Source organism: Anoplopoma fimbria, chromosome 21 (genome assembly GCF_027596085.1).
Source record: "Anoplopoma fimbria isolate UVic2021 breed Golden Eagle Sablefish chromosome 21, Afim_UVic_2022, whole genome shotgun sequence".
NCBI lineage: Eukaryota > Metazoa > Chordata > Actinopteri > Perciformes > Anoplopomatidae > Anoplopoma > Anoplopoma fimbria.
The window spans coordinates 14835223-14857407 of NC_072469.1; the positions used below are offsets into that span (position 1 = coordinate 14835223).

General features: G+C 43.1%; 1 protein-coding gene across 2 annotated transcripts in view; it reads right to left on the reverse strand.

Annotated features, from left to right (window-relative positions):
- The window catches only part of LOC129110418 (partitioning defective 3 homolog), a 325305-nt gene that overhangs the window by 145996 nt on the left and 157124 nt on the right, over window positions 1–22185 (reverse strand). For both annotated transcript variants that reach the window (XM_054622495.1, XM_054622494.1), the window contains 5 exons: window positions 20299–20526; window positions 18005–18192; window positions 13136–13275; window positions 12518–12646; window positions 253–441 (listed from right to left, as the gene is read on the reverse strand). In XM_054622495.1, the coding sequence (XP_054478470.1) occupies window positions 253–441; window positions 12518–12646; window positions 13136–13275; window positions 18005–18192; window positions 20299–20526 (874 nt within the window). The remainder of the gene's footprint in view (window positions 1–252; window positions 442–12517; window positions 12647–13135; window positions 13276–18004; window positions 18193–20298; window positions 20527–22185) is intronic.

The window sequence follows — 22185 nt, forward strand, 5'->3', positions numbered from 1 at the left end:
AACACTTGAATGTAACAGCTCAAGGTTATAATAAAATATTTCACATTGTTGCCCCAAAGGAATCATTCACCGCATGGCAGTCATGCCACTTCAGCGGCACTAATATCAAGTGACTTCAAATCCCCATGATAAGGACTTTGAATGTAGTCCACCTCATCTTCTTACTTGTATGTCCTTGAGTTACAGCAAAAAAAAATACGGAACAAAACAAGGTAATGGTCAGAGCGTAAGTGGGTGGGAGCAGTTACTTGCCTTGCTAGCAGCACCTCCATTAATTATGGATTTTACAAAGATGCCCAAGTCGGCGTGGTTCTCCTTGGACCGGTTGCCCTTGACGCTGACCCCCAGGCCTGCCGAGCCGGAGTCACTCAGAGGGATCTCAAAGGTCATGAACTCTTGTGTGCCGTCTGGGGTCAATACCATGTCATCTTCCTCTGAATGCTGTGGGTATTAAGAAGGGAGAAGGACAGAGAAAGTGAATATTTATATCATATTAATGGCTGTGGCACTGCGGATGCTAATAAAAATTTTCAAAAAGTGTATAAGAAAACATCTACAAATGGCAAGTGAATACCAACCAAAGTTGGCAAACTGTTATTCAGCCCAACTAGTCACTATTGCATTTAAATCTCTGTGTGAAGTATCTAACTTTAACTTTGGTGAAAAGACAGAAAAACAAAGGGGAATAATAAAAAAAAAAGACAACAGAAACTAGCAGAACAAAAAATTGAAAGAACAGGGATGGTGAATGACAAGAAAATGGGAGACAAGATAAAGAGGAGAAAGATGAGGGCTACAGGAGAAGAAAGCGAATGGATGGCCAGCATGTCACATAGCTCGGGGCTGTCATCCTCAATTGGCCGTACCGTCGAGCCGAGCGCTGCTTATTCCTTTCCACCGCCGTGAGCTTGGCGCAGGAACACTGGGGACGGCGGAGAACGTTTGAAAGCACCAGGTAACAATTTGGCGCTCAAACAACACTGGCTCCCCTTTGAACAACACCCCTTTTGAAGCATAATTTGTGACACGTTAAGAGCCTGACCCTCCTTCCCCGGTGCGATCCGCGGGCCTTTTGTTGAAAATTACCATAGAAGACTTTAGTGGCAGGGCTGGTGCTGCAGACCTTCATGCAAGGTACACACGTGAAAAAAAGTAGTTGATGCCAGCAAGGTGTGAGTGACCACTGTTGAGCACCCAGCACGATCAAATCAGCTGGATAATAGTCCGACAAACAACAACTCCAGACTCTTTTGTGACAATTTCCACTGGTGTCTAACAGAGAACATCTGTATAAGAATATCAAAAAGGAATAGTATTTATGCTTTTTACTTCCCACTTGCAGCCTAACAGAAAGAGAGAAGCTAATGGTGTAAAACACAAGAGGCATCAAAGAACTGGCACTTTCTTTCTAAGATTTAAAAATGACAAATATTTAAAAATGTTTGAGAATAATTTCCGTTCAGATTGTTAAGCTATGGCCGACAAACTGCAGCTGAGTGAATGTGCTGAAACCAAAAGCTTTGATCTCAGTTGGCAGTTGTTTTTCCCTCCCAGTTTGATAGAAGAAAATCTTTATTTCAAAGAGTCTTTCATTCAGACACACAGGCCTCTGCTATTGGCCACTGAGCTGCAACCACTCCAGTTCTTGGGAGTTTGTTTCCTTGCTCAAGGGCACCTCAGCAGCCGTTGTTGAGGTGAATTAGAGTGTTTCCCCCACCCACGTTTATATCCACTGTCCGATCACGAGCCCGCTCCGCAGGAAGCTTGAGAGCAGCGCTGTCATAATGTGATTGGCCAGACTGCACTGTAGGCGCGTAGTTATTACCATGGCAGCCAAATCCACACGAACAATGCTGGCGGTGAGAGCAATCAACCCCAGAAAGCCAGCGCAGGACCTCTTTAAATAGACTCACATCAATACACACACACACACACACACACACGACACACACAAAGCCAGATGGATGGCTGCCAGGTGTGTGCCCTTCACAGCTGCTCGGATAAAGAGTGAAGCAGAGGAAAGAAGGGGATAGACACAGCATAAGGTGTTTTTTTTCTTCTTCTTTTTTTTGTTTGGAGGCCGAGGAGTTATTAGGATGCAGCGGTGCGTTCAGGTGCAGGCGCTTTTCAACACCCTCTGACTGAGCCCCTATGCTCCAGACGGCCCTCCTATCTGCCCCCTTTTCTTTTCTCTCTGCTTTCCTTCTCCTGTTTTCAAAATGGCAGCACACCTGTCTGTACAACACGCCAACTGAGCTTTGTCCGTGACCGGACTTACGGTGAATTCACACCGCTGGAATTCGTTTTTATCGCGCCGCATTTCAACACTTCCCGTTCTATTACAGAGATCAGCGGCTCTTGTTGGGAAGTGACCCTTTGCTTTCCCTCAGACGGCTTAATGAGGGGGGTGGGGGACTGAGGGGAAAAACACATCCAGTGCAGGTGTACATATAATGCATCAACGATGTTTTACTTCCAGTTTGTAAAGACAGCGGTTATATTGAAGCAAACTTAACACAACTGGTGGAATGTGATCAGTTTGTTTCCAAAGCAGGCCCATAGCAATGCAGCAAACATACAATTTCCATTCTGAAAAGAATGCTTGTTGATGAATGGCCTTGTGCGTCATCGGTAGGTCCGTCTTTATCTTTAATGAAGATGTTTTTTATCAAAAAACAGTTAATAAATAGAGGCTGTGAGTTATGTCCCTGGCTTTTAGCCCAGCAGTTGAACATAGTAGTACATTGGATGAAAATAAGGTACTTTGGATGGACACAGTCTGAGCCTCTGTGTGTGTGTGTGTGTGTGCGTGCGTGCGTGCGGCCTCTTCCAAAATGATGACAGAATAACCACCCACTCAGAGCTGTGTTCCGGGAATAGCGGGGCGGAGGCAGAGAATGAGAGAGCAGTGTAACATTTTCATCAGACAGGAACAAGCGCCGCTAGCCAAGAACGAGTTTGTCAGGCTGCTTGACAGGCCTCGTTGCACCGATTCAGCTCAGGCAGGGCCGGTTTCAACTGCCTCTGAACAGGAGAAGAAAGTTATCTCAATGTTCCATACTCAGCCCCGTTTATTTCACCTGGTGACTGACAAGGAGATGAGCTAAACACTGAAACGGTTGCATGATTGAAAAAGTTTTATCTTAAATGTGTGTGTTATCAGCCACCATCCCAAATGATTAAGTGCATCATTTTGGGCTCAACATATTTGTCTCAAATCTAATTAGTTTCTCACTTATGGTCTCTGTCAGGAAACCTTCTGCTAACATGTAGTAAAAAATCTAAAATTGTCTGCAGAGAAAGCTGCATTCACTAATGATGGCTGAATGTCTCCAACACCTCCAGAACTACTCTGCTAAAGACACTTGGCCCTGCACATTTGATAACAAACTTTTGAGATTGTGTTGTCTCCCGAGATATTTCCAGCTCCAACTACAGAATCATATTTAGATGTGTCCCTTTTGACAGTAAAACTGAAGCTAATACAATGTAATGTAGTCTGAACCTCAGTCAGGAAGCAAGGAAGTTGACTTCTTTCGACTGCTGATACATCCATATCTGATGTTAAGTAGGGGAGAGTCGTCTTAACGCTATACAGGCACACTTTCCTTGCTAAGTAAATGCCAACATGACCTCATCCTGTCTGCCTGCGGTCAGTGCAGTACTAAACCTCCCTAAGTATTATCAACAGGGTTCGCCCACGCTAATAAAGGTATGTTGTATGATGTGGAGCTTAAATCCACTTGATTGTCTGCATGTCTCTGCTCTCCGTAATGTCATGCCTTCTAGTCCTGATCTGTAAGAACGGTAAAGCATGGGATATATTTGTAACTGCCTAGATTTGCGAGCACAGCTCCATTCATTTTTCAAAATATGCAATGTTGCCTAGTGCAAAAGGTGCCGTGCTATACCCAGGTACCAATCATTAAGGTTAATACTAAACCAATTTAAAGGTAGAGTGGTTGTAATATAATTATTTTGAGTATACGAGTAGCTCAAGTGACTGTCCACTCGGCTAGCTCGTCACAAAAGAAGCCCTTTGTCGCTTTCTTTTTGCTCTCTCTGACACAGCCATGCGGTCACAGTCCATTACACGATTAAGTCCTTTATTAATTAACACTGCCACGGGGAAGCACCCATTCATTACAGTCCATTGTCCTGGCAGGGGAGGGCGGTAGAGGCAGCGTTTGAGCACGGACACAAGCAGGTGAACAGAGGAAAGCGTTGCTCATCAGTCCAGCAAAAGAGCCCCGCCTGCTTAATGGGCCTTTTATTGTTCTGTTTCTACCTCGCTTAACTTGTCACGTGCTAACAGGAAAGGTGTGCTGGGTGTGTGCACGCGTGTGTCAGATGAACAGAGCAGGAGGGAAAAGCACGAGTGAAATGCAAAGGGAGAGAAAAGCAGAGAGTGCAAATGAATCACAATTACATCTATTCACACATAACTCGGAGTTCTCCGCACATCACTGCCTAAAACAATTAACACCGCTGGAAACTTCTCTCCACACTTGGCCCAATTTGGCGACATAAAGGTCATTGGAAATGAATTTAAAAGGGCTAAAAGAAATCAGCCATGGGTGTAATTGCAAAAGTGGTGCATGCATGATAAGTATTGTAACAAGAATTCCTTTTGGCGGTGTTCCTCCTCGCAACATTTTCCGACAAAAGGGGGACGAATATTAAATACCTGTAAGCCTAAATACAAATTTAATTCAGGTACAATGAGGGGCTGAGTGAGGATGCTTTTACACACCACTACAGGGCATGAAGTGCACCATTGGTAGTGGCAGGTCTTAAGTGTTTGTGAACCAACATTACATGTTCTTCGATGGGCAATCAAGCACATTTTGACTCAGCGCTGACCAACTGGGATTGTTACCGTTTGGGGATTTTCTACTGAGAAAGCTTTTATTTCATTATTTATAATTTGGCTCATTAGCAGAACAAAGTCTGTTTCTATGAGAGCATCTGAGGCCAGATCTATGTGAAGGACTCCAAATGCAGTATGGCTACTAACTATCAATGAAGACACTGAGTGGGTCTCACCGTCAGCAACCAAAAACAGACTCTTACATGGGGTTGGCTTGACACTGGATGTTTCTGTGGGCCATTTAGGAAGCCATTACATCTAATCAAAGACAACGCCAAAAAAAAAAAAGAAAAAAAAAAGTGAATTTCTAAGTGTACCTGGCAACTGGGGATGTTTGCAAAGGCGTTGCAGCGGAGCCACAGTATAGACGCCCATCATGAAGCAGATGCCGCTCATTTCAAGCTAATGGTGGATAAAAAGTGCTGTGCTATGTCCAACTGCACATACACACTTGGAGCCATTATGTGTTCTGGAAACAGACGCCGAATCCCCTTCGGGAGAGTGACTGTGTCGCCATAAGTGGCCTTTAACTACCTTGTTTATCGGCGTAGCACAATGCTGCGGTGCACCCTCCCGTTCTCTGCGCTGACAGCAAGCGTAATTATGGGAACAGCTGCTGAAAAGTGCTAAACGAAAACAGGTGGCGCCGACGAGACACGCTCGGAAATCGTTAACCGGGCTGGCATTGTCTTCGACCACACTTGGCGGCATTAACTTTAATTACGGCCGAGCATGTTTCTGAACTCTGCACTCCCAGATCACAGACCCTTTTTTCCATAGGAGCCGGATTAATAATGTAGGAATGACTCATCAGCATTCTTGAAATAGAAGGTGTCAGTGATAAACAATAAGCAAGGAGAGAACAGAGAGGGGAGAAAGGAGGAGAAGAGTGCCTCTGCTAAACATCTGGGACTAAGACAGTTTGGATAAAGTGTCCAAGAGGATGCTTTTTGGAGATGGGGAAGAGCTTTTTGCTGCCATGGTAACATTGGGGCCCGTACCTACCGGATCACCGAGCCCTGTCATTTCAGAGACATTTTAAGCCATGAAGTGGAAGAGAAAGTGACCTCTAAGATGCATCCGCTGCTGCCAAACTGCTCTAAAGAGCGCTGTAAATTCATAGATGCTCTCGCTGATTGCACGTTGCAAAACCGCAGCCGTACAAAGCTCCTTCCAAAGGCCTTTAGAGCCATTTATATAATTTGACTTCACCTGAGTTCCAAATGTATTTTTAGCAAAGATTTACAAAGTAGGGGGAAGCTATGTCTAGGCAGCTGTAACAGTAAAGCAATTTGCTGATTGCACTCACTTATATTCTATCAGTCTGTTTTTAAGTTATACCATATCGAGTGAGACTGGGAATTCATTAACGAAGATGTGTGAATATCTGCAAAAACAGTGACAGCACCTTAAATTATTAGCCCTACCAGTAAGAAATGACTCATCTCCTCGAGTCGTTTGCCAACTTTCACTGAGGTAAAATATCTGGCTGAGTAACCTGCTTCTATATAAATACACTCTTAAAAAGACAGACAAGAAAGAGTCTGTCTGCAGCACTTTATTGGCAAAAGTTGCAACAAATTACGTCATGCTTATTGTGAAAGAGCTTTAAGCTAACAGACATCCAATTATATTAACACCAAAGATGTCAATTTTTGGCATGGCTATAGATGCTGCATAGCTCAAAATAGCACTGTTTTATCACCACTTCAGTAGAACAACCCAAAAGCTTTATCATCATGTGGATGCTGCGCTCTTAAAGCATTAAGGTTAATGATTCTGCTTTTTGTTCTAAGTGGAAGGAGTGAAAGGAGATGTAAGCCAATACACAGACGGGAGTTAAAATGATTATCTGAATGATTTGAATGCATTATTTCTATCTATACTTTTACGTTATTTCTATATTTTTTACACAAGGGCAAATTGATCCATGATGTGTGCACCAAATCACCAGGACTAATTATGTGTATGTGCAAACTTACTTGGCAATAAACTGTTCCTGATATTTATTCTGATTAAAGGTAAGAAAAAAAATTGCTTATGTGATGTTAAAGATTCATCCGTTGCCACAAATTGTTGAAAGCATCAAATATTGGAGCTTTATTCTCAGCTTAGATGCTGTTTTTCCATATTCTACCCTTACGACATTTAACTAAACTGTCCTGGACTGGAGGAATGACAAAGATAAATACTATGTTAAATGAAAGGGATGAGGAGGGGTGAACTTGGCTCTAACTCAACAGATCTGTGTATCATTTAGTTACCTCCAGAACCAGGGGATCGTGTTCTGTTTGCCTTGTATCAATTCATTTCCCCCTCTACCGACGCGGGAAATGGATCTCGGCGGCGAGGAAATCAATACAGCTTCATAAGTCTGCTTTTGTCTTCCAACTTTAATAGAGGCAAGCCATGAATGGAAACCTCACTGTAGTGCAGGAGCCACAACAAAAGCCAGCTGTGTAACACTGTTAGAGGAATGCTTAAGAAAGAGGAAGAGAGATATCATCTGCTGCGAATAATTGCGCAAAGCAACGCAACACTGACGATGATTGCCTTGACTTGGAAGAGAAAAACAATGGTGTGCTTGTTTTTGAATGTCTGATCCATGTCAAGGAACCAGTGCTTTTATTCCCACTGTATATAATGATTTCAGAGACTTTTATAAATAGGATTCCAGCTAAAGCAATTGAACTACAGATGGATTGTTCCTGAATACCTCAGTTACAGTCCGCTGGCAAAAACATGGCAGCGAGGATTTTTAAACCAGGCCACCAGGGTTGGCACTTATGAAACAGGCCATTAGTCTGCTATAATTGTCAGCAACAGTGTCACGCATTTGTCTGTCGCGTACCCCCGGCATCCACATGGGCCATGAATCTGGCGGTCACATCAATCAGGGGGCCGGAATTAATTGTGCAATTAAGATTCTCATTGCTTGGCAGATATAGCTACTAATGGATCAGTGACAAGTGTGATATGATCGTAAAGAGGGGATTTTAATGTACTGTTTAATTGCTCTTATGTGGTCCTCAGTGTTACAACAGCAGCTTCACAAGCCCATTTGTTCTCCACGGTCCACGGTCCCATTGGAAATAAAAAATACTGCTCATCCATGGGTCATGGATTGATGTAAGGGCATTCGTGGACAACGTTATTATGGCTCTTGAGCATATGTGACTCATCAAGCCCATATTGTGTGTCAGGCTTTTACACGGAGCGGGTTAGCGTTTATGGTGTTGTTTAAAATATGTTTAGGGGATGACTGAGTGCATGCATACGTGTGTGTGTGTGTGTGTGTGTGTGTGTGTGTGTGTGTGTGTGTGTGTGTGTGTGTGTGTGTGTGTGTGTGTGTGTGTGTGTGTGTGTGTGTGTGTGTGTGTGTGTGTGTGTGTGTGTGCGTGTGTGTGAGTGTGTGTGTGTGTGTGTGTGTGTGTGTGTGTGTGTGTGTGTGTGTGTGAGACGAGGAGTGAAGAGTCAGCAATCCCAACAGGCTAATTCCCTTACACTGTAGTGCAAGTTTTAGAATGAGTTCAGATGATTTGTCACTGGCAGGCCTGCACTATATTTCTCACAAGTCATTGTTTATGTAATAAACTGAGGGTCACGGATTAGGTTATTCTGCCTTTGCTTTGCCCTGTCTGCTCTAAATGGAACCACAACAGGTGAATTGATGTGGAGTTCCATCACTGGCGGCAGGGTGTGGATGGACGTCTTTAAGAGGAGCCAGGAATGATTCCTCGTTTCCTGAATGTTGCCGTTGCTGAGGCGTGACATTCTACTTGGTTATTACAGGAGAAAAAAAGGGAAGCTGAAAAAATAAAAAAACAATCTCCACTCTTGCAAAGCTGGCCGATGTGGACCGAGTGCTCTGCGTCGCTCAAAGCAGCTGTGAGCGCAAACAGTGCTGCACGCTGGGAGATAAATGCCAACAATAAATAACATCCAGCGGCTATGCGTGGGAAGTGTGTGTGGTGTTTGTGTGCGTGTGTAAATGTGCTTAAATCTGCCCTTCTTGCTTCCATGTGGGAATTTGTGTTTGTGTGTGTAATACATCTTTACTGTCGAGCCTTGCTGTGGTCAGTGTTACCTGGCGGGTGATTGCATCTGAGGTCATGGGTAATGTGAATGGAGAGGCGGTTGGTGTCAGATTGAGTGACAGAGGGGAGAGCTGAGGCAGCATCATCATTTCACCTCTAATAAGATTACAAAGGTAACTCAGAAAGAGTGACTCACACAGCAGTGAGTCACTCTTTCTGAGTTTTTCACCAAGGTATGTCTCTCTACCTCCTCAAAACAGCCCCCTCTTATGATACAAGTGATACATTCACCTCCAAACCCGTAGGGGGCAGCAATCCGTTTGACTTTCTCACATTAGTTTGCTAAAAATCCTGTCTAAAGATCACTGATTGGAACTCCCAGAGCTGTCAAATGAAGGAATAACACAGCACAAAGTGACTTTGTTCACACAGTCATTGATCAGCGCCTCTTACTGTGTCTTCAAAGCTTGAGCTGAGCTTGTAGAGAGAACTCTCTCTGAATGTCTCTGCTCGTCTCTCCCCTCCTCTGTCTTATAACCTGAAGGTCAAAGGGCTCCTCCCGTAGAACCAAACTTGTTGAACACGACAGAACCAGAGAGACCAAAAATCTTTCAATGAGGAATACAATAAATTACTGTATTATCATGGATGGTAAATGTTTAAGAGAGAGGAAAGAGGTATGAAAGGGCAGGCTTATTAGAGATGAGTCCAGTGTATGGTAAAGGTTAAAGCTGCTCTACTTTTCTGATACAACACACTGAATCTGTCTGAAAATGTCTACTGATATCCTCAGAGAGGAGAGGGAGAGGTAGCCAGACAGAGAGAGACAGACACATAGACATCCCCCCGCTCTATTGCCATTTAACCTTTCCTCTATGCAGCGAGTACATATTTATTGAAAGCTATCGAGAGCTGCTACTACTGCTACTGAATGCATGTCAAAATACACCCCGACCGTGGTAATTAAAGACGCAGCACAAACATGCTGGGAGGGTAAATTAATTCCTCTGGGGGCGCGTGTAGCGAGCCTGGCGTACAATAAAACATCTAAACAAAAGGAGACGTGGAGGGATTTTTTCGGCGCTGACATTAAACATCAGCAGGCAAATGTCAACGAGACAAAAAAAAAAAAAATCTATTTTCTATTTTCATCTATACGGCTGGATCTCCTGCCACCGTGTGCATGTGTGCGTGTTTGCGGAGGGCTATACGTTGACAGATGCCTGCAGTTCTCTGGCATGTCACTCACGCTACAATTTAAAACATCATCGCGTTGTCATTGAGGGAATTACATGATTGACAGCGCGTAAGCGATCGTCTATACATGTGTGTTTATATGTGTACTCAAACTACAGAGTGTAGTATTTATGCACCCGCACGCACACACATGCACTAATACAGAGTGTTTGACAGAGGAGGCAATTACCAACCGTGCTTTCCCTCCATGCTTTATTCGCAATAACTGTCACCGGCAGAGCCTTGGCCTCCTTATCAGATTTTTATGAACATACTTGTAGGGATTATTGAGATTTGTGAAAGCATTGCTGGGAAATGTGAAAGTGTGTGAGAGGATGACAGAAAAAGGGAACAGTAAAGGAGAGAGTAGCAAAATACTAATCTGCCATGGAAAGTGGTGAAATATTAAGTAGCAGTCTCTCAAAGCATGTACAGTAGAAGTTGGTGAAAAGAGAGAAAGAAGACAAAAACAAAGAGAGATGGTTAGACAGTGTTTCCATGATGGGCCTTTTTTTTCCTAATCGCGTCATGCCTGAGGAGCTAAGAGAGTGTATCCATCAAACTCTCACACACACCACGCTGATCTGTCGACAGCCCAGGGGCATGCGTGCATTTTTTAACTCTTCCTCGCAGCCTCCACTGCTGTCTGGGCTGCAGACAAGAGCCAAGAGGCAGCCTGGTGCATCCCAGTTAGAATTTAAGTATAGGATGTAGGTAAAGACTATGTTGAGTAACCAGAAGGTGAGATGTTTGATGCCAACAGCAGCCAATAGGATCATGTATACTGCCATTATGGTTGCCTTTACACTTTTCATTCTCATTTATTCTTCATTTTTCATTTTACAATGCAAGCTTCCTAAGTTCAATACAAGTAGTAGTGAAATATGAGCCCATTTGCCACTTTATGAACATTAAATGAAAGAAGCTAGACCGATTAGAGTGGAGCAAAGTCTTTTGGTGGTGAATTTTTTTACTGGAGAAACAACACATTAGCAGAGAAAAAGTGTGTCTCAGAGGGCCGTCACTCTACAGGTAGAGCACCTCCCATGGCGGGGTTAACAGCCCGGATGCCAGGCTGAGCATTACGGGTAGGACTTATTTGGCACCGGGGGCCCCTGGACTGCCAAGGTGCTGTGACGCCGGGGCCCGCTGTCAGAGCGACTGAGGGCAGGCTGGACGAGGGCAGTAGCCTCACCATCTGTTGCACGACAGCCAAAGTCACCCTGCGTGTAGGCTGTGTGTCCGAGAGCGAGAGTGTGTGTGTGTGTGTGTGTGTGTGTGTGTGTGTGTGTGTGTGTGTGTGTGTGTGTGTGTGTGTGTGTGTGTGTGTGTGTGTGTGTGTGTGTGTGTGTGTGTACAAGCAGTGTGTGCGTGTCAGTGTCCCTGTTCATATGTGTGTGAGTATGTCCAAAGCTATTTATGGCTGCTCATGCACGTTACTTGAGGGTGTCTATGTGTGTGTACTGGTCAGTGTGTGTGTGTGTGTGTGTGTGTGTGTGTGTGTGTGTGTGTGTGTGTGTGTGTGTGTGTGTGTGTGTGTCTGCACATGCTAAAAGCTATGATTGTGTCTGCTCGTGCACTTGATTTGTGTTTAACCCTAAGCCTGGGTGTTTTTCTATGTGCATGTGTTTGTGCTCATAGCTGTATATGTGTCTTGCATTTAGTTAACTGTGTGTGTGTGTGTGTGTGTGTGTGTTGGTTGTGTACATGTCTACTGTCACACTAAGGGCACAATGTGTGTTCACGTGATTATCAGCTCTCATTCTGCTCGGGGGAGGGTGGTGAATATTGAGGTGCACATATGGACTTCAAAGCCACAGTTTAAAATAATCACTTGTGATTCATAATCCTATTGATTTTTTAAGGACATGTATTTTTTTACGCATATATTCTTCACAGTGAAGCAGCTGTCAACCTCTTTTAACAAATACAATGTTGATTAAAAAACACTATGAACACAGCATAATGGAAGGATAGACAAACAGAGAAGGTGATGGGTTGAAGGAGCAGTTAAAGGCACATCAGTGGAGCCACCATGACAGATCCATATCCCAGCTGCTCTGAATGTGACACATTTATTGATCTTTATCATATTCCTAGAGTGAGTTCTTTGAGCTCAGCTGGGATACGCTGGACCAATTTTACTATGGGGGTCTAGTTAATTCCCTGTAAACAATAATTATTGTAATATACACCAAAAACAGTTTCTATCTCAGTCAGTCTAACATTAATATATTGATTTATTTTGAAAATAATCCCAGTTTTCCTCAATTAAAATTGATATTTTAAGGTTTAAAAACTGAGAATAATAACATTGTTGCAATAAACTGTGAATGTGTTACAGCAGTGAATGAGGTGCTGGCTGTCTACTGACCACTTCTCTGGGCAGAAGGGAGTCCTCAGGGCGGATCACCAACAGGTTCACAGTCCCACCCATGGGCGTTGCTCGGAGAAGGGCCACCACCTCCTCCTGGCTCTTACCATTCAGGTCCACTCCACTGACCTACACACACACGCACAGATCATAAATACTCCGGTAAGCACATACATACAAGCCAAAATAAACGTACACACACACTCAGCGGGTGTGCGACTCTAACGGGGAGGGCATCTATGGCCTCCACATAACCTTTATGCAGATTACCCTCTGAGCCTGCTGGAGCTGGTGTTAAACATGGGTTATTTCCCCTTAACATGAGCACTAGCTGATTTTCACGTCACTCTGATTGAAGTATAATCAAAATATTGTTCCATCTAACTACATCTCAGCAATTCAAAGCTGGAGCTGAAGTGTTATAGCCGTAGGGAACACATTGTGTTTGACTCATTTGAACAAAAGCTCTGTAAGACTTAATTTCAGAACAAAACCATATCAGCGAAAGAGCAATTAGTCTCTGAAATAGCGTACAATCTCACAGAGCACACACAGTTAGATTGTTAGCGAACACTGTATGATGGTTGGCGGTTAGAAAGCTAGAAAGTTCTGCCCCACCTCCAGCAGTCGGTCTCCAGCTTTCAATCGGCCATCTTGGATGGCGGCCCCTCGAGGAAGGATGTTTTTGACATAAATGGGAGCACTGCCACCAATGGGGACGTCTCTGGATGTGATGCTGAACCCGAGGCCCTCTGGACCTGGGAATAATGGAAAACAAACGAATGTGGTTAGAAATGTAATGTGATATTTTACTGATTAGTTTTTTATCATTAAGAACTTTTTGCCAGCAGGAAAGCATGAACCCAGGCGGTAAAGCTGAAAGATTGCCAGCCTATATGCTATCGCTCTGTGCTATCACATTAATGGAACAGTGATATTACTGATTTACAGCCTCGTGGAAGCGTTATCTCTCTGAAGAGGGCGAAGTAAATAATATGCATGTGTTTATACCCAGCTCCATATGACTTCATAAATGTCAACTACAAGAGATTTGTTTCTTAAAAGTCATTTCAAAAAGTCACTAGCAGACCAGTATGTAGTATACAACAATGTGGGTATGGAAATAATGAAATATGATTACATTTTTACATGGATTTTAGATGAAATTTTTTGCAACTCGTTATGCTTATTTGTCAGAGAGGAAACTAAATATATGCTTTTACAGCGACTTTCAGAAACTGGCCAGACTCTTGAAACCATTTCTGAATGATCCTTTTCATTACATGCTGCTGTAACATGAGAAACCACCATGCAGGGATCAAATTATGGGTTTCCACCACGTTCTGAACCTCCTATAGTTAATACAAATAGAAATACTTCCATCGTTGCCATCAGGGTGTGTCCCAGTCACGTTTTTTAAGAAGTTAAAATGAAAACATGTACCCAGAATCTAAATATAGTGTCAATGCTATGAACCAAAATTGAGTGTTTATGATAAGTGCATGTGGACTTTAAAGCCACTCTTGTAAGCTATGGTCGGATTAAAGAGCGGTTAGGGACCAGAATAAGCAGAGAAAAGTGAATGATTATGAGTATCAAAACGTGTTCAATAGCCTCTGGAAATGAAGTGCACTACACCCACATAGCAAAAAAATGCTGTTTTTAAAATCATCAATGTACCATGTGCCAGATGTTTTAACCAAAAAAACATTCAGACTTTTTTGAGTGCAACAGCAGGTCAGGAGGCTGCGTTCAAATCATGTCTGGGTCATGGATTTGACGTTGTGAGTGGTAAGCTAAGATATAAGCTGTTGCTTCAGGTTTAAAGGCTGACCTTTAAGGTTCATCTTATGAATATGAATTGCCGGTCTGGAGGAGCTAGGCAAATACAATAACGGATAAATAAGAGGATCTCAGACCTGACCTTTTCTGCTGACCAGACCTGAATTTGTCAAATAAAAGCAAGAAACGTTTTCAAATGTCAACCAGGGAACGAGGTATGCCAAAGAAATTCTGTTTGTTGGGTTATCCTTTGACAGAATATTCCAAAAACCCAATAACCCTGCTAGATAATGCTATTAGATGAGTCATTAGGAATGGTGTTCAGAGGGATACATTCCACCATGCATAACCTAGCCGTCGGCGTTTCCGGCAGTCGTAACGCTCTTTCAGCCGAGGCTTCTCTGATGGTAACAACAGTGATTAGTATTCATGTCAAAGTAGCTGCTCATTTCACAGAGCTGTCAGCACCTCTGATGGTTCGTCATGACCTACTTTTCCCGCTATGTCTCTCTAGCAGTCTGACGAACTCTCTGTCGTCTCGCTGACAGTGATGGCGTTGATGAACAAGAAAACACAAAAGAGAGGGAGAAGCGCGGATCGGCAACTTTCTAGTGGCTTCTGCACGCGAGCAAACTTGCGGAGAGGTGATGAAGAGGTTGCTTATGAAGAGAAAAAGTTTAGCTGTTGAGGATAACGACGTGCTATGATCCCTCCTTCAATGCGGGCGCGATAACTAAGCAGACAGATACAGCTGCCATCGTTAATGTTGAATGTTAGATGTTAAACCTGCAGAGTTTGTCTTCATGAATACCAAACTTTTAGTACAAGGTCACATTGCTGCCACGGCAATCACTTTCCTACCCAGAAACTAAACTTTAGAGAAGATCGAGTTTATTTCTAATTAAAAAGGTGATAAAAGGACGTCACAAATTTCTAAACAAAGATGTGTTAATCATCACTCCATGACCAGTACTACTCTTCCTCTGTTTGACGGATTCTGACCCGTATAAGCTTCACATTATCGTGCACCTTCTAAATCCTCTACATCACTGTCTTTCTTCCCCTTTCCACTGTGACCCCCCTCTCCTCCCATGCCAGTGCCTTTCCCCAGATCTGGTTCACACAGCCTAATGAGCGGAATCAAAACTCCTGCCCATTGTCAGATCCCGTCATTAAGGGCCTCCAATCAGGCAATTAGGAGAATGCATCTCTAACAGGCCTGCAGTAATTAACCACTGACGTCTTTATTTTAGGTAATAGGAGACCAGGATAAAAGTAATTGTATCCTTTCTGGATTAGTTGGAATCCTGGCTCCAATAAGCCAATTAAACAGCAAACATGAGGAGAGGCCGAGGCACATTAGAATGACTTAATGGGGTGCGTATGTCCTTTTTGGGCTGCAGTATTTGATTAGGGCACTCTTGTTAATTTGCCAAGCAAGATCTGCTCCTCGGAACTCGGGCCCACTTAGGACGAATCACAACAATTACAAAGAGTCAACAAAACTGCTGAAGCCTTAGGAATAGTACATTAGTAGTGATGAAGTAGTGATGAAGTCTGATGGTAATCAAACGGAACTGTCAAGATGGATTTCAGGGGTCACACTTCCTTTCGACTGTGCTGGATTTTTAGTGCTCAGTTAGATTTCCAACTCAACAGCGTTTGGACAATAATTCATCTCCATTTGGAGTTCACAAATGGCTTGCAGTTTACAGGCGAAGCACATCCATTCTGGTAAGCCCCATTTAAACCATGAGCAATATTCTCAGAAACCATTTTTGTCACTTGGGCAAGAGCATACTTTTGAGAGTTATAACTGGTGTTGAATTGGACCATTACGTGGCTAGTGAAAATAAACTAAACTACTGGCATCGGTCTCCGGAGCTGCTGGAGCGCCACCAACATGGCCCCAGCTTGGTTTCACTAAAACCAGAGACTTAAGTGCAGATAAAAAAAGAAAAGAACTTCATCACATCTGAAACAAAACAATATATAACTTGCAATGCAGCCCCACATTGTATACAATTCTGAAACTGTGCTGGCAGCGCTAGGGGACCTTGGCCAAACATATTCGAGCAGCTTGTGACTGTATTCCTCCACGAGCGTGTTGCATTTAGCTTGCGCTGCTGCCCTCACTTGCTGCATTATTCCCTGAAGCTCACTGCTAAGAGCTCGGTGCCAACTTTCGACTTAACATCTGCTCCCTCTGACAAAAAAAAGAGGCGCAAATAGAGATAGAGAGACAAAGAGTAAGACCAACCGCTCGTCAAGTCATATAAGGATTGAGAAGTGATGAAAATGATATGAAGTCTGGCAGTAAAACCACCACACTGGTTGGCTATGATATACAACTGTTCCAGGATCAAAGGGCCTGTCCAAGTCCACAAACAATCCAACCCTCAGCTGGAAGCATACTGATTGCTAAATCATAATATTTCAACCCCAAAACCATGGTGATGTAGCCTGAGTGCATCTAACCACAGACTCTGTTTTCAAGAAGTGGTAGATCTGTGTTTGTTTTTGGCCTGCTCACTTAAACAAAGCCCAAAGGCAAGTAGAGATTTTTTAAATATTTCCTGACAGATTTAAGGTTGTCTCCCTCAACCTATTGTTTACTCTGGGGGAAAGTAAATGCATGCAGATGATGAGACTCAGTGATTGTCTCAGTGAGGAGTTAAGTAGGGTGACAGAGTGGAACATGGGTGATTGAGGCAGAAATAGTAAGAGAGAGAGAGAGAGAGAGAGAGAGAGAGACACAGGTGTCTCCTTATCTTCTCTCCCCTCGAAGGATGAACTACTTTATGGTTGTCACATCAGCTACTTAAGGATCAAAATATCAACACTGTATCATTGTGGATATACTTTCATTCCTCAGGCTGTGAGACTCATCAACTACATTTCATCCTCCACAACACCATCAAAAATAGTTTAGTTTTTCTTGTGGAGCACAAAGGAATTACAACTGCTTTCTGTTGTCAAACCCTTTGTTGTAAAGTGAAAGTAATTTAACCTTGAACCTTGAAAAAAATGTACTTTGAACGTTAAAGTGCGATGAAATGCAGGATGCTGCTTGATCTGGCTTGTAGAGAATGTATAAGCCTGCAAAATTGAGACTACACACTTTTATGCTGTAATTTAATCTTTTACACTAAACCCTTCCACAACTCTCTGATGAGAGAGTGCATATCATTTGTCAATGAATGAATTGAAAGAAATACTGAAATGCAATCTTACCACGAAAAGATATTCTTATTTTCATGGTTGCAAGCAAGTCAAACCAGTGTCAATCCTTCTGGGCCCTATTCTCAGGGACAATGAGGGCCGGCTGAAGTTGAATAATAAATACATTCTCAGCCAGTCACATCGCTGATCTCATCGCTATGAAACAGCTGTGTCAATCACAGTGATGCGTGACGCCACTCGACAAATTGGCTCCTCCAGGAACATATTGTAGTCTAGATGGTGCAGAACAGTAGCGTTAGCCTAAAACATGAACCTTTAATTCTTTTTAAGTTTGGAAAGGAGGCTACTGCACAGGATTATAACAAACTTCAGTAATCTATTGTCTCTTGTATAAACGGGAAGAACACTGAATTACAATGGACCAGTCTGTGTTGTGTCAAAAGTTTTGTATTATTCCCATGAAAATGCAGAGAAGGATTTTCCCTTTTACAACCGTGCATTCTTGTGTCTGCTGTTTCTTACCTTTCTTCAGCTGGATGTTGAATTTGCGTCCCTTGTTCTTTAAGTAGGAGCTGGTGGACGTGTTTGTGCTTATCCTGCGCTGCAGGGAGGGGGAGGGGGCTGAAGGGGTCCTGGTGACCAAGGTGTGGGGTAAGGTGGCGTACCGTCGGCTCAGCTCAGGGGTGCTTCCTGCCAGGGGTCCCTGGTGGCTAAAGAGCAAGACAAGGATCAAGCTTTGATTTGTGTTTTACAAAGATAAGTCAAACATGTATGACATAATGTGCTGGTAACTAAAGCAGAAGTTTGGTTCCTGCTATATTTCCAGCATGCTGTTTTCATTTTCTGTATTTTCTAATAGGAAGGTCAACATTTCAACAGCAAACCACACAAGAAAAAACCTTCTTGTATCATGATATTACAGCAAAACATCATGTTTGGTCTCAACCCAGAGATTATGTATTCGTCATTTGTGTAGGTGTGTGTGTGTGTGTGTGTGTGTGTGTGTGTGTGTGTGTGTGTGTGTGTGTGTGTGTGTGTGTGTGTGTGTGAGCATGCATGCGTGTGCATCTCTGTGTCTGTCTGTCTGTTTATCACAAGCTAATCTTGCATATTGCAGGACCCATTAGCTTAATATTTGTTCTCATTTATGACTGTATGCTTAAGGACCTCTCATAATTGCAGGGATTTACAGGTTTTTAAAACATATTTTATTGCCTGTTTTATATCATCATGGGCTAATGACTCCTCACTACTCCTCTTGTTTCTTCTACAGATTACAAATTGTTCCTCTCTTGATTTGCATGCCTAGGTAAGACAACTGCATGTATGCTCAGTATGAATGTATGTTTAACTATCACTAAGAAAGTGGCAAACTGATCCGAGCGCTGACTACAACTGAGCGCATCTTCTCATGTCGGTAGGAGGAGAACTGGCGAGCTGTTAGCAGCCGGTGGGCAGCAGAGTCACAGCAGGACTGTCAGTCTCTGTTCAGAGGAAGTGTTAAACAGACATGAAGGGTTGCACAGTGAACTGCAGTTTAGCTGCATAGACTGCAATGAGAGTGTTACTGTTGTGTGAGATGTTTGAGTGAAAAATGCTTCTAATACATTTGCGGTCTAGACAGGGGGCAACTGTGGTTTGAATTTATTCAATCAAACATTACAGCATTTGTTGTTGCAGACACACCTGGCAGACTTTTCTTGATAATTTAAACAAGAATCAGGAGGACTTTCTTGCCACTATTGGAAATATTAATTGTAAAAGCAGCTAAGGACCACAGACATGTAGGCCGGAACCTGCCTGCTTTATATAATGATTTTATTTATATAATTTATTGGCTGATGATTTTATTTTGTGAAAGTTCTGATATTGTAACTGAATTCTGTCTCTTCTGTCTCTTGTCAAAGTAAAACATTATTTTTTCTGTTATACTTTACACTCATAATAAGTGCTGTTTTAAACTGAGCATATACATATATAATGTGCGCACACATCCAGGCCAAGATACTCAGGTGCGTGACAAAAAAGACTTAACTGCAGGGCACAAAGAAGGTCAGCACACTGTTAGGCTCCGAATAAATTGTTTATTTATCTTGTTCTCTTTTCAAGGCAACTTTCTAGTCTACAAGATCTTCCTCAGGCAAGTGTGAAAGAGAACTGTTGCCTTGAAAAGAGAAAAAGAGAAATGAACTGTTTTATTTCGAGCCTAACAGCGTGCAAACCTCTGTGCTCCTGCATATGCATATTATCTGCTTATATTCTCTAATATTAGGTATGATGCTATATAATAACGTCTCAACATTAAATGATTATCTCTGTGTATGAGGGAATATTTACAGATTGACTCAGAACAAACAGAGAATGTATAGAGGATTTATGATTGTATATGATTGAAACTAAGACTATAAACCTGTAAACAAAGACCTACTTGATAAACACCGACATGTTTAGCTTTCTGGAATGAAGCCAAAGTCATTACATAAATGAACAGTAACCACAGGCAGATAAAATGGTCTTTTAACAAGATGATCAGCGATGTGGACTTTGAGTCCTCAGGTTGAAATTATTATTAAACTACCCTCCTGCATTATATAGAGTAGCTTTTAAACATTGATGGGTCTGCAGTGAACATATTAAGGTGGAAAAGTCAGTGACTGGTATAATTAAAACAGAATTGAATTCACTGTGAGCTTGAGATTTCGTAGCCTTTTCATGCTTCATGATAATGCGTGTCACTTTCATTTAGCTTTTTAACTCTGTGTAGGTCGTCTTGACATGTACTGGATAGGATTACACACGGTAACTCTTAAACCTACTCGTGGTTGAGGACTGGTTGTGGTCCAGATCTGGGCATCAGCCCCCCCACCAGGCTGGACCTATCCCCGGACTGCAGGGAGACTTGGCTGAAGCGGACTCTGTTGGGCTGTGGCGGGCTGAGCTCGGTGTGGGCCATCAGCAGCTCGTACTGCCTCTTCATGGCGGCGGGGACCACGTGGAAGAGGATGACCGTGCCACGCATCGCCTGCTTGAAAATGCTCTGGGCTCTGGAGGTGATGCACAAAAATAAATGAAGCAGCTTTAACATGATATCTAAGATACAAGTACAATTATGCTATCATAGCATGACGGATATAGAAGGATAAGGAAGGCTGTGTGGTGCTATATGTTGAGAGGCGATAGGGAGAGTTTAGACTGGCATGGCTAATCGCAGGGCTACTCACCACATAGCAGGGGAGGAAGGAAATTACATAATCTATAATTACCAGCATCAAGACGGGAATGAGATAAGAAGGGTCAGTCAGTGATGAAACAGTATATATTCAATGTTATGCCAGTAAAAGGGTATCTAAGTCTCTCTACAGTGTGGCAGTCTGTGTGTTTGTGTGTGGACATGAGTGGACTCAACAATCACAGCAGAGATGATGAATCATGCATCAAGGAAGCTTTCCAGACAATGAGGTTCCAAAGTAAGCAGACACACACTTCAATCTTTATTCACAAAATAAGAAGAAAAATAGCCAAAACACACACTCAAGTCTAATGCGGCTTTTTTTTGGGGGGGGGCAAATAAGCCAAGACAAGAGGCTCAACATGACTCCCAGACACAAGAATTGTTTAGTCTGGTTTGCCGGTGGCACTTAGCATATAGATAGGCTGGGCCAGGGGCGAGCCATGCTTCAGCATAAGGGGGCCAGCGATGCACTGGGATTCTGGATTCCAACAATCCCACCTCCTGTTTCCAGACCCCTTATTACCACTCCAGTAATACCATGCTGATTCTATCCAAATGACAGCCGCTAAGCTGCTCCTGCCACAACAGACAGCACTTCATTCGAGCGGCGTCACGGAGGCAAGGCGCACACGCCGCACCAAGCCACTCCTGCAGGATTTGGTCGCTCGCATCTTTTATTCAAATGGTAATTGTACAAAAATCACTGACGTGCGCACACTCGGGAATGATGACTGAGTGAGCGAGAATGTGTGTGTGTGCGTGTTTGCGCGCCAATGTTCCCCACCTGCACATATACAGTGCGATCACTCCAGTAATCAGCCTCAATGCGAGCCTGATTGAATAATAAATTACCCCATAAATGCATCATTACATTCAGTTAGATTAAGCGCCTCAAAATATTTACCCATGCAAAACAATCCAAGGAGATTAGACTATCACTTTAAATTGTCACTCTGTGCGGCACACAATCAAGGCTGGGGGATGAGGTGATGAGAGAGCGAAGGGGGGGCAGACAGCGAGGAAAGTTTAGCTCCTTCACCTCATTTTCATGCAGAATCACAAACATCATATGCATTTGGATGCCGGTGAGGAGCGAGTGTTTGGCAGGGGTGGAGAGGGGGGCAAGTGTGGAACGCTAAAAAACATCACTCCCTAGTGGATTTGGTTTGTAAGCCTCTTTCACAGTAGAAAAGGCTCGGAAGGAAACTGGGATGTTTACTAATGACAATAGCATCGTTTTGAAAAGAGAAAAGACAAAATCCTAAAACCTTAGTGGCTTTGTACACGCTCGGATGAATACATTAACATAATGTGGTAAGGTAACCGTGGTAGTCTGGAGTTTTCTTCTTAGCTGGTTATAAGAATTTGAGGCACGCCCGGCCTGGATAAAATTAATTTCGATGGTGATAGAGTTGTCCAAGAAATAAATGGTTAGTCTCTGACTCTACTTCTGAACACAGAGGGGTTCCAA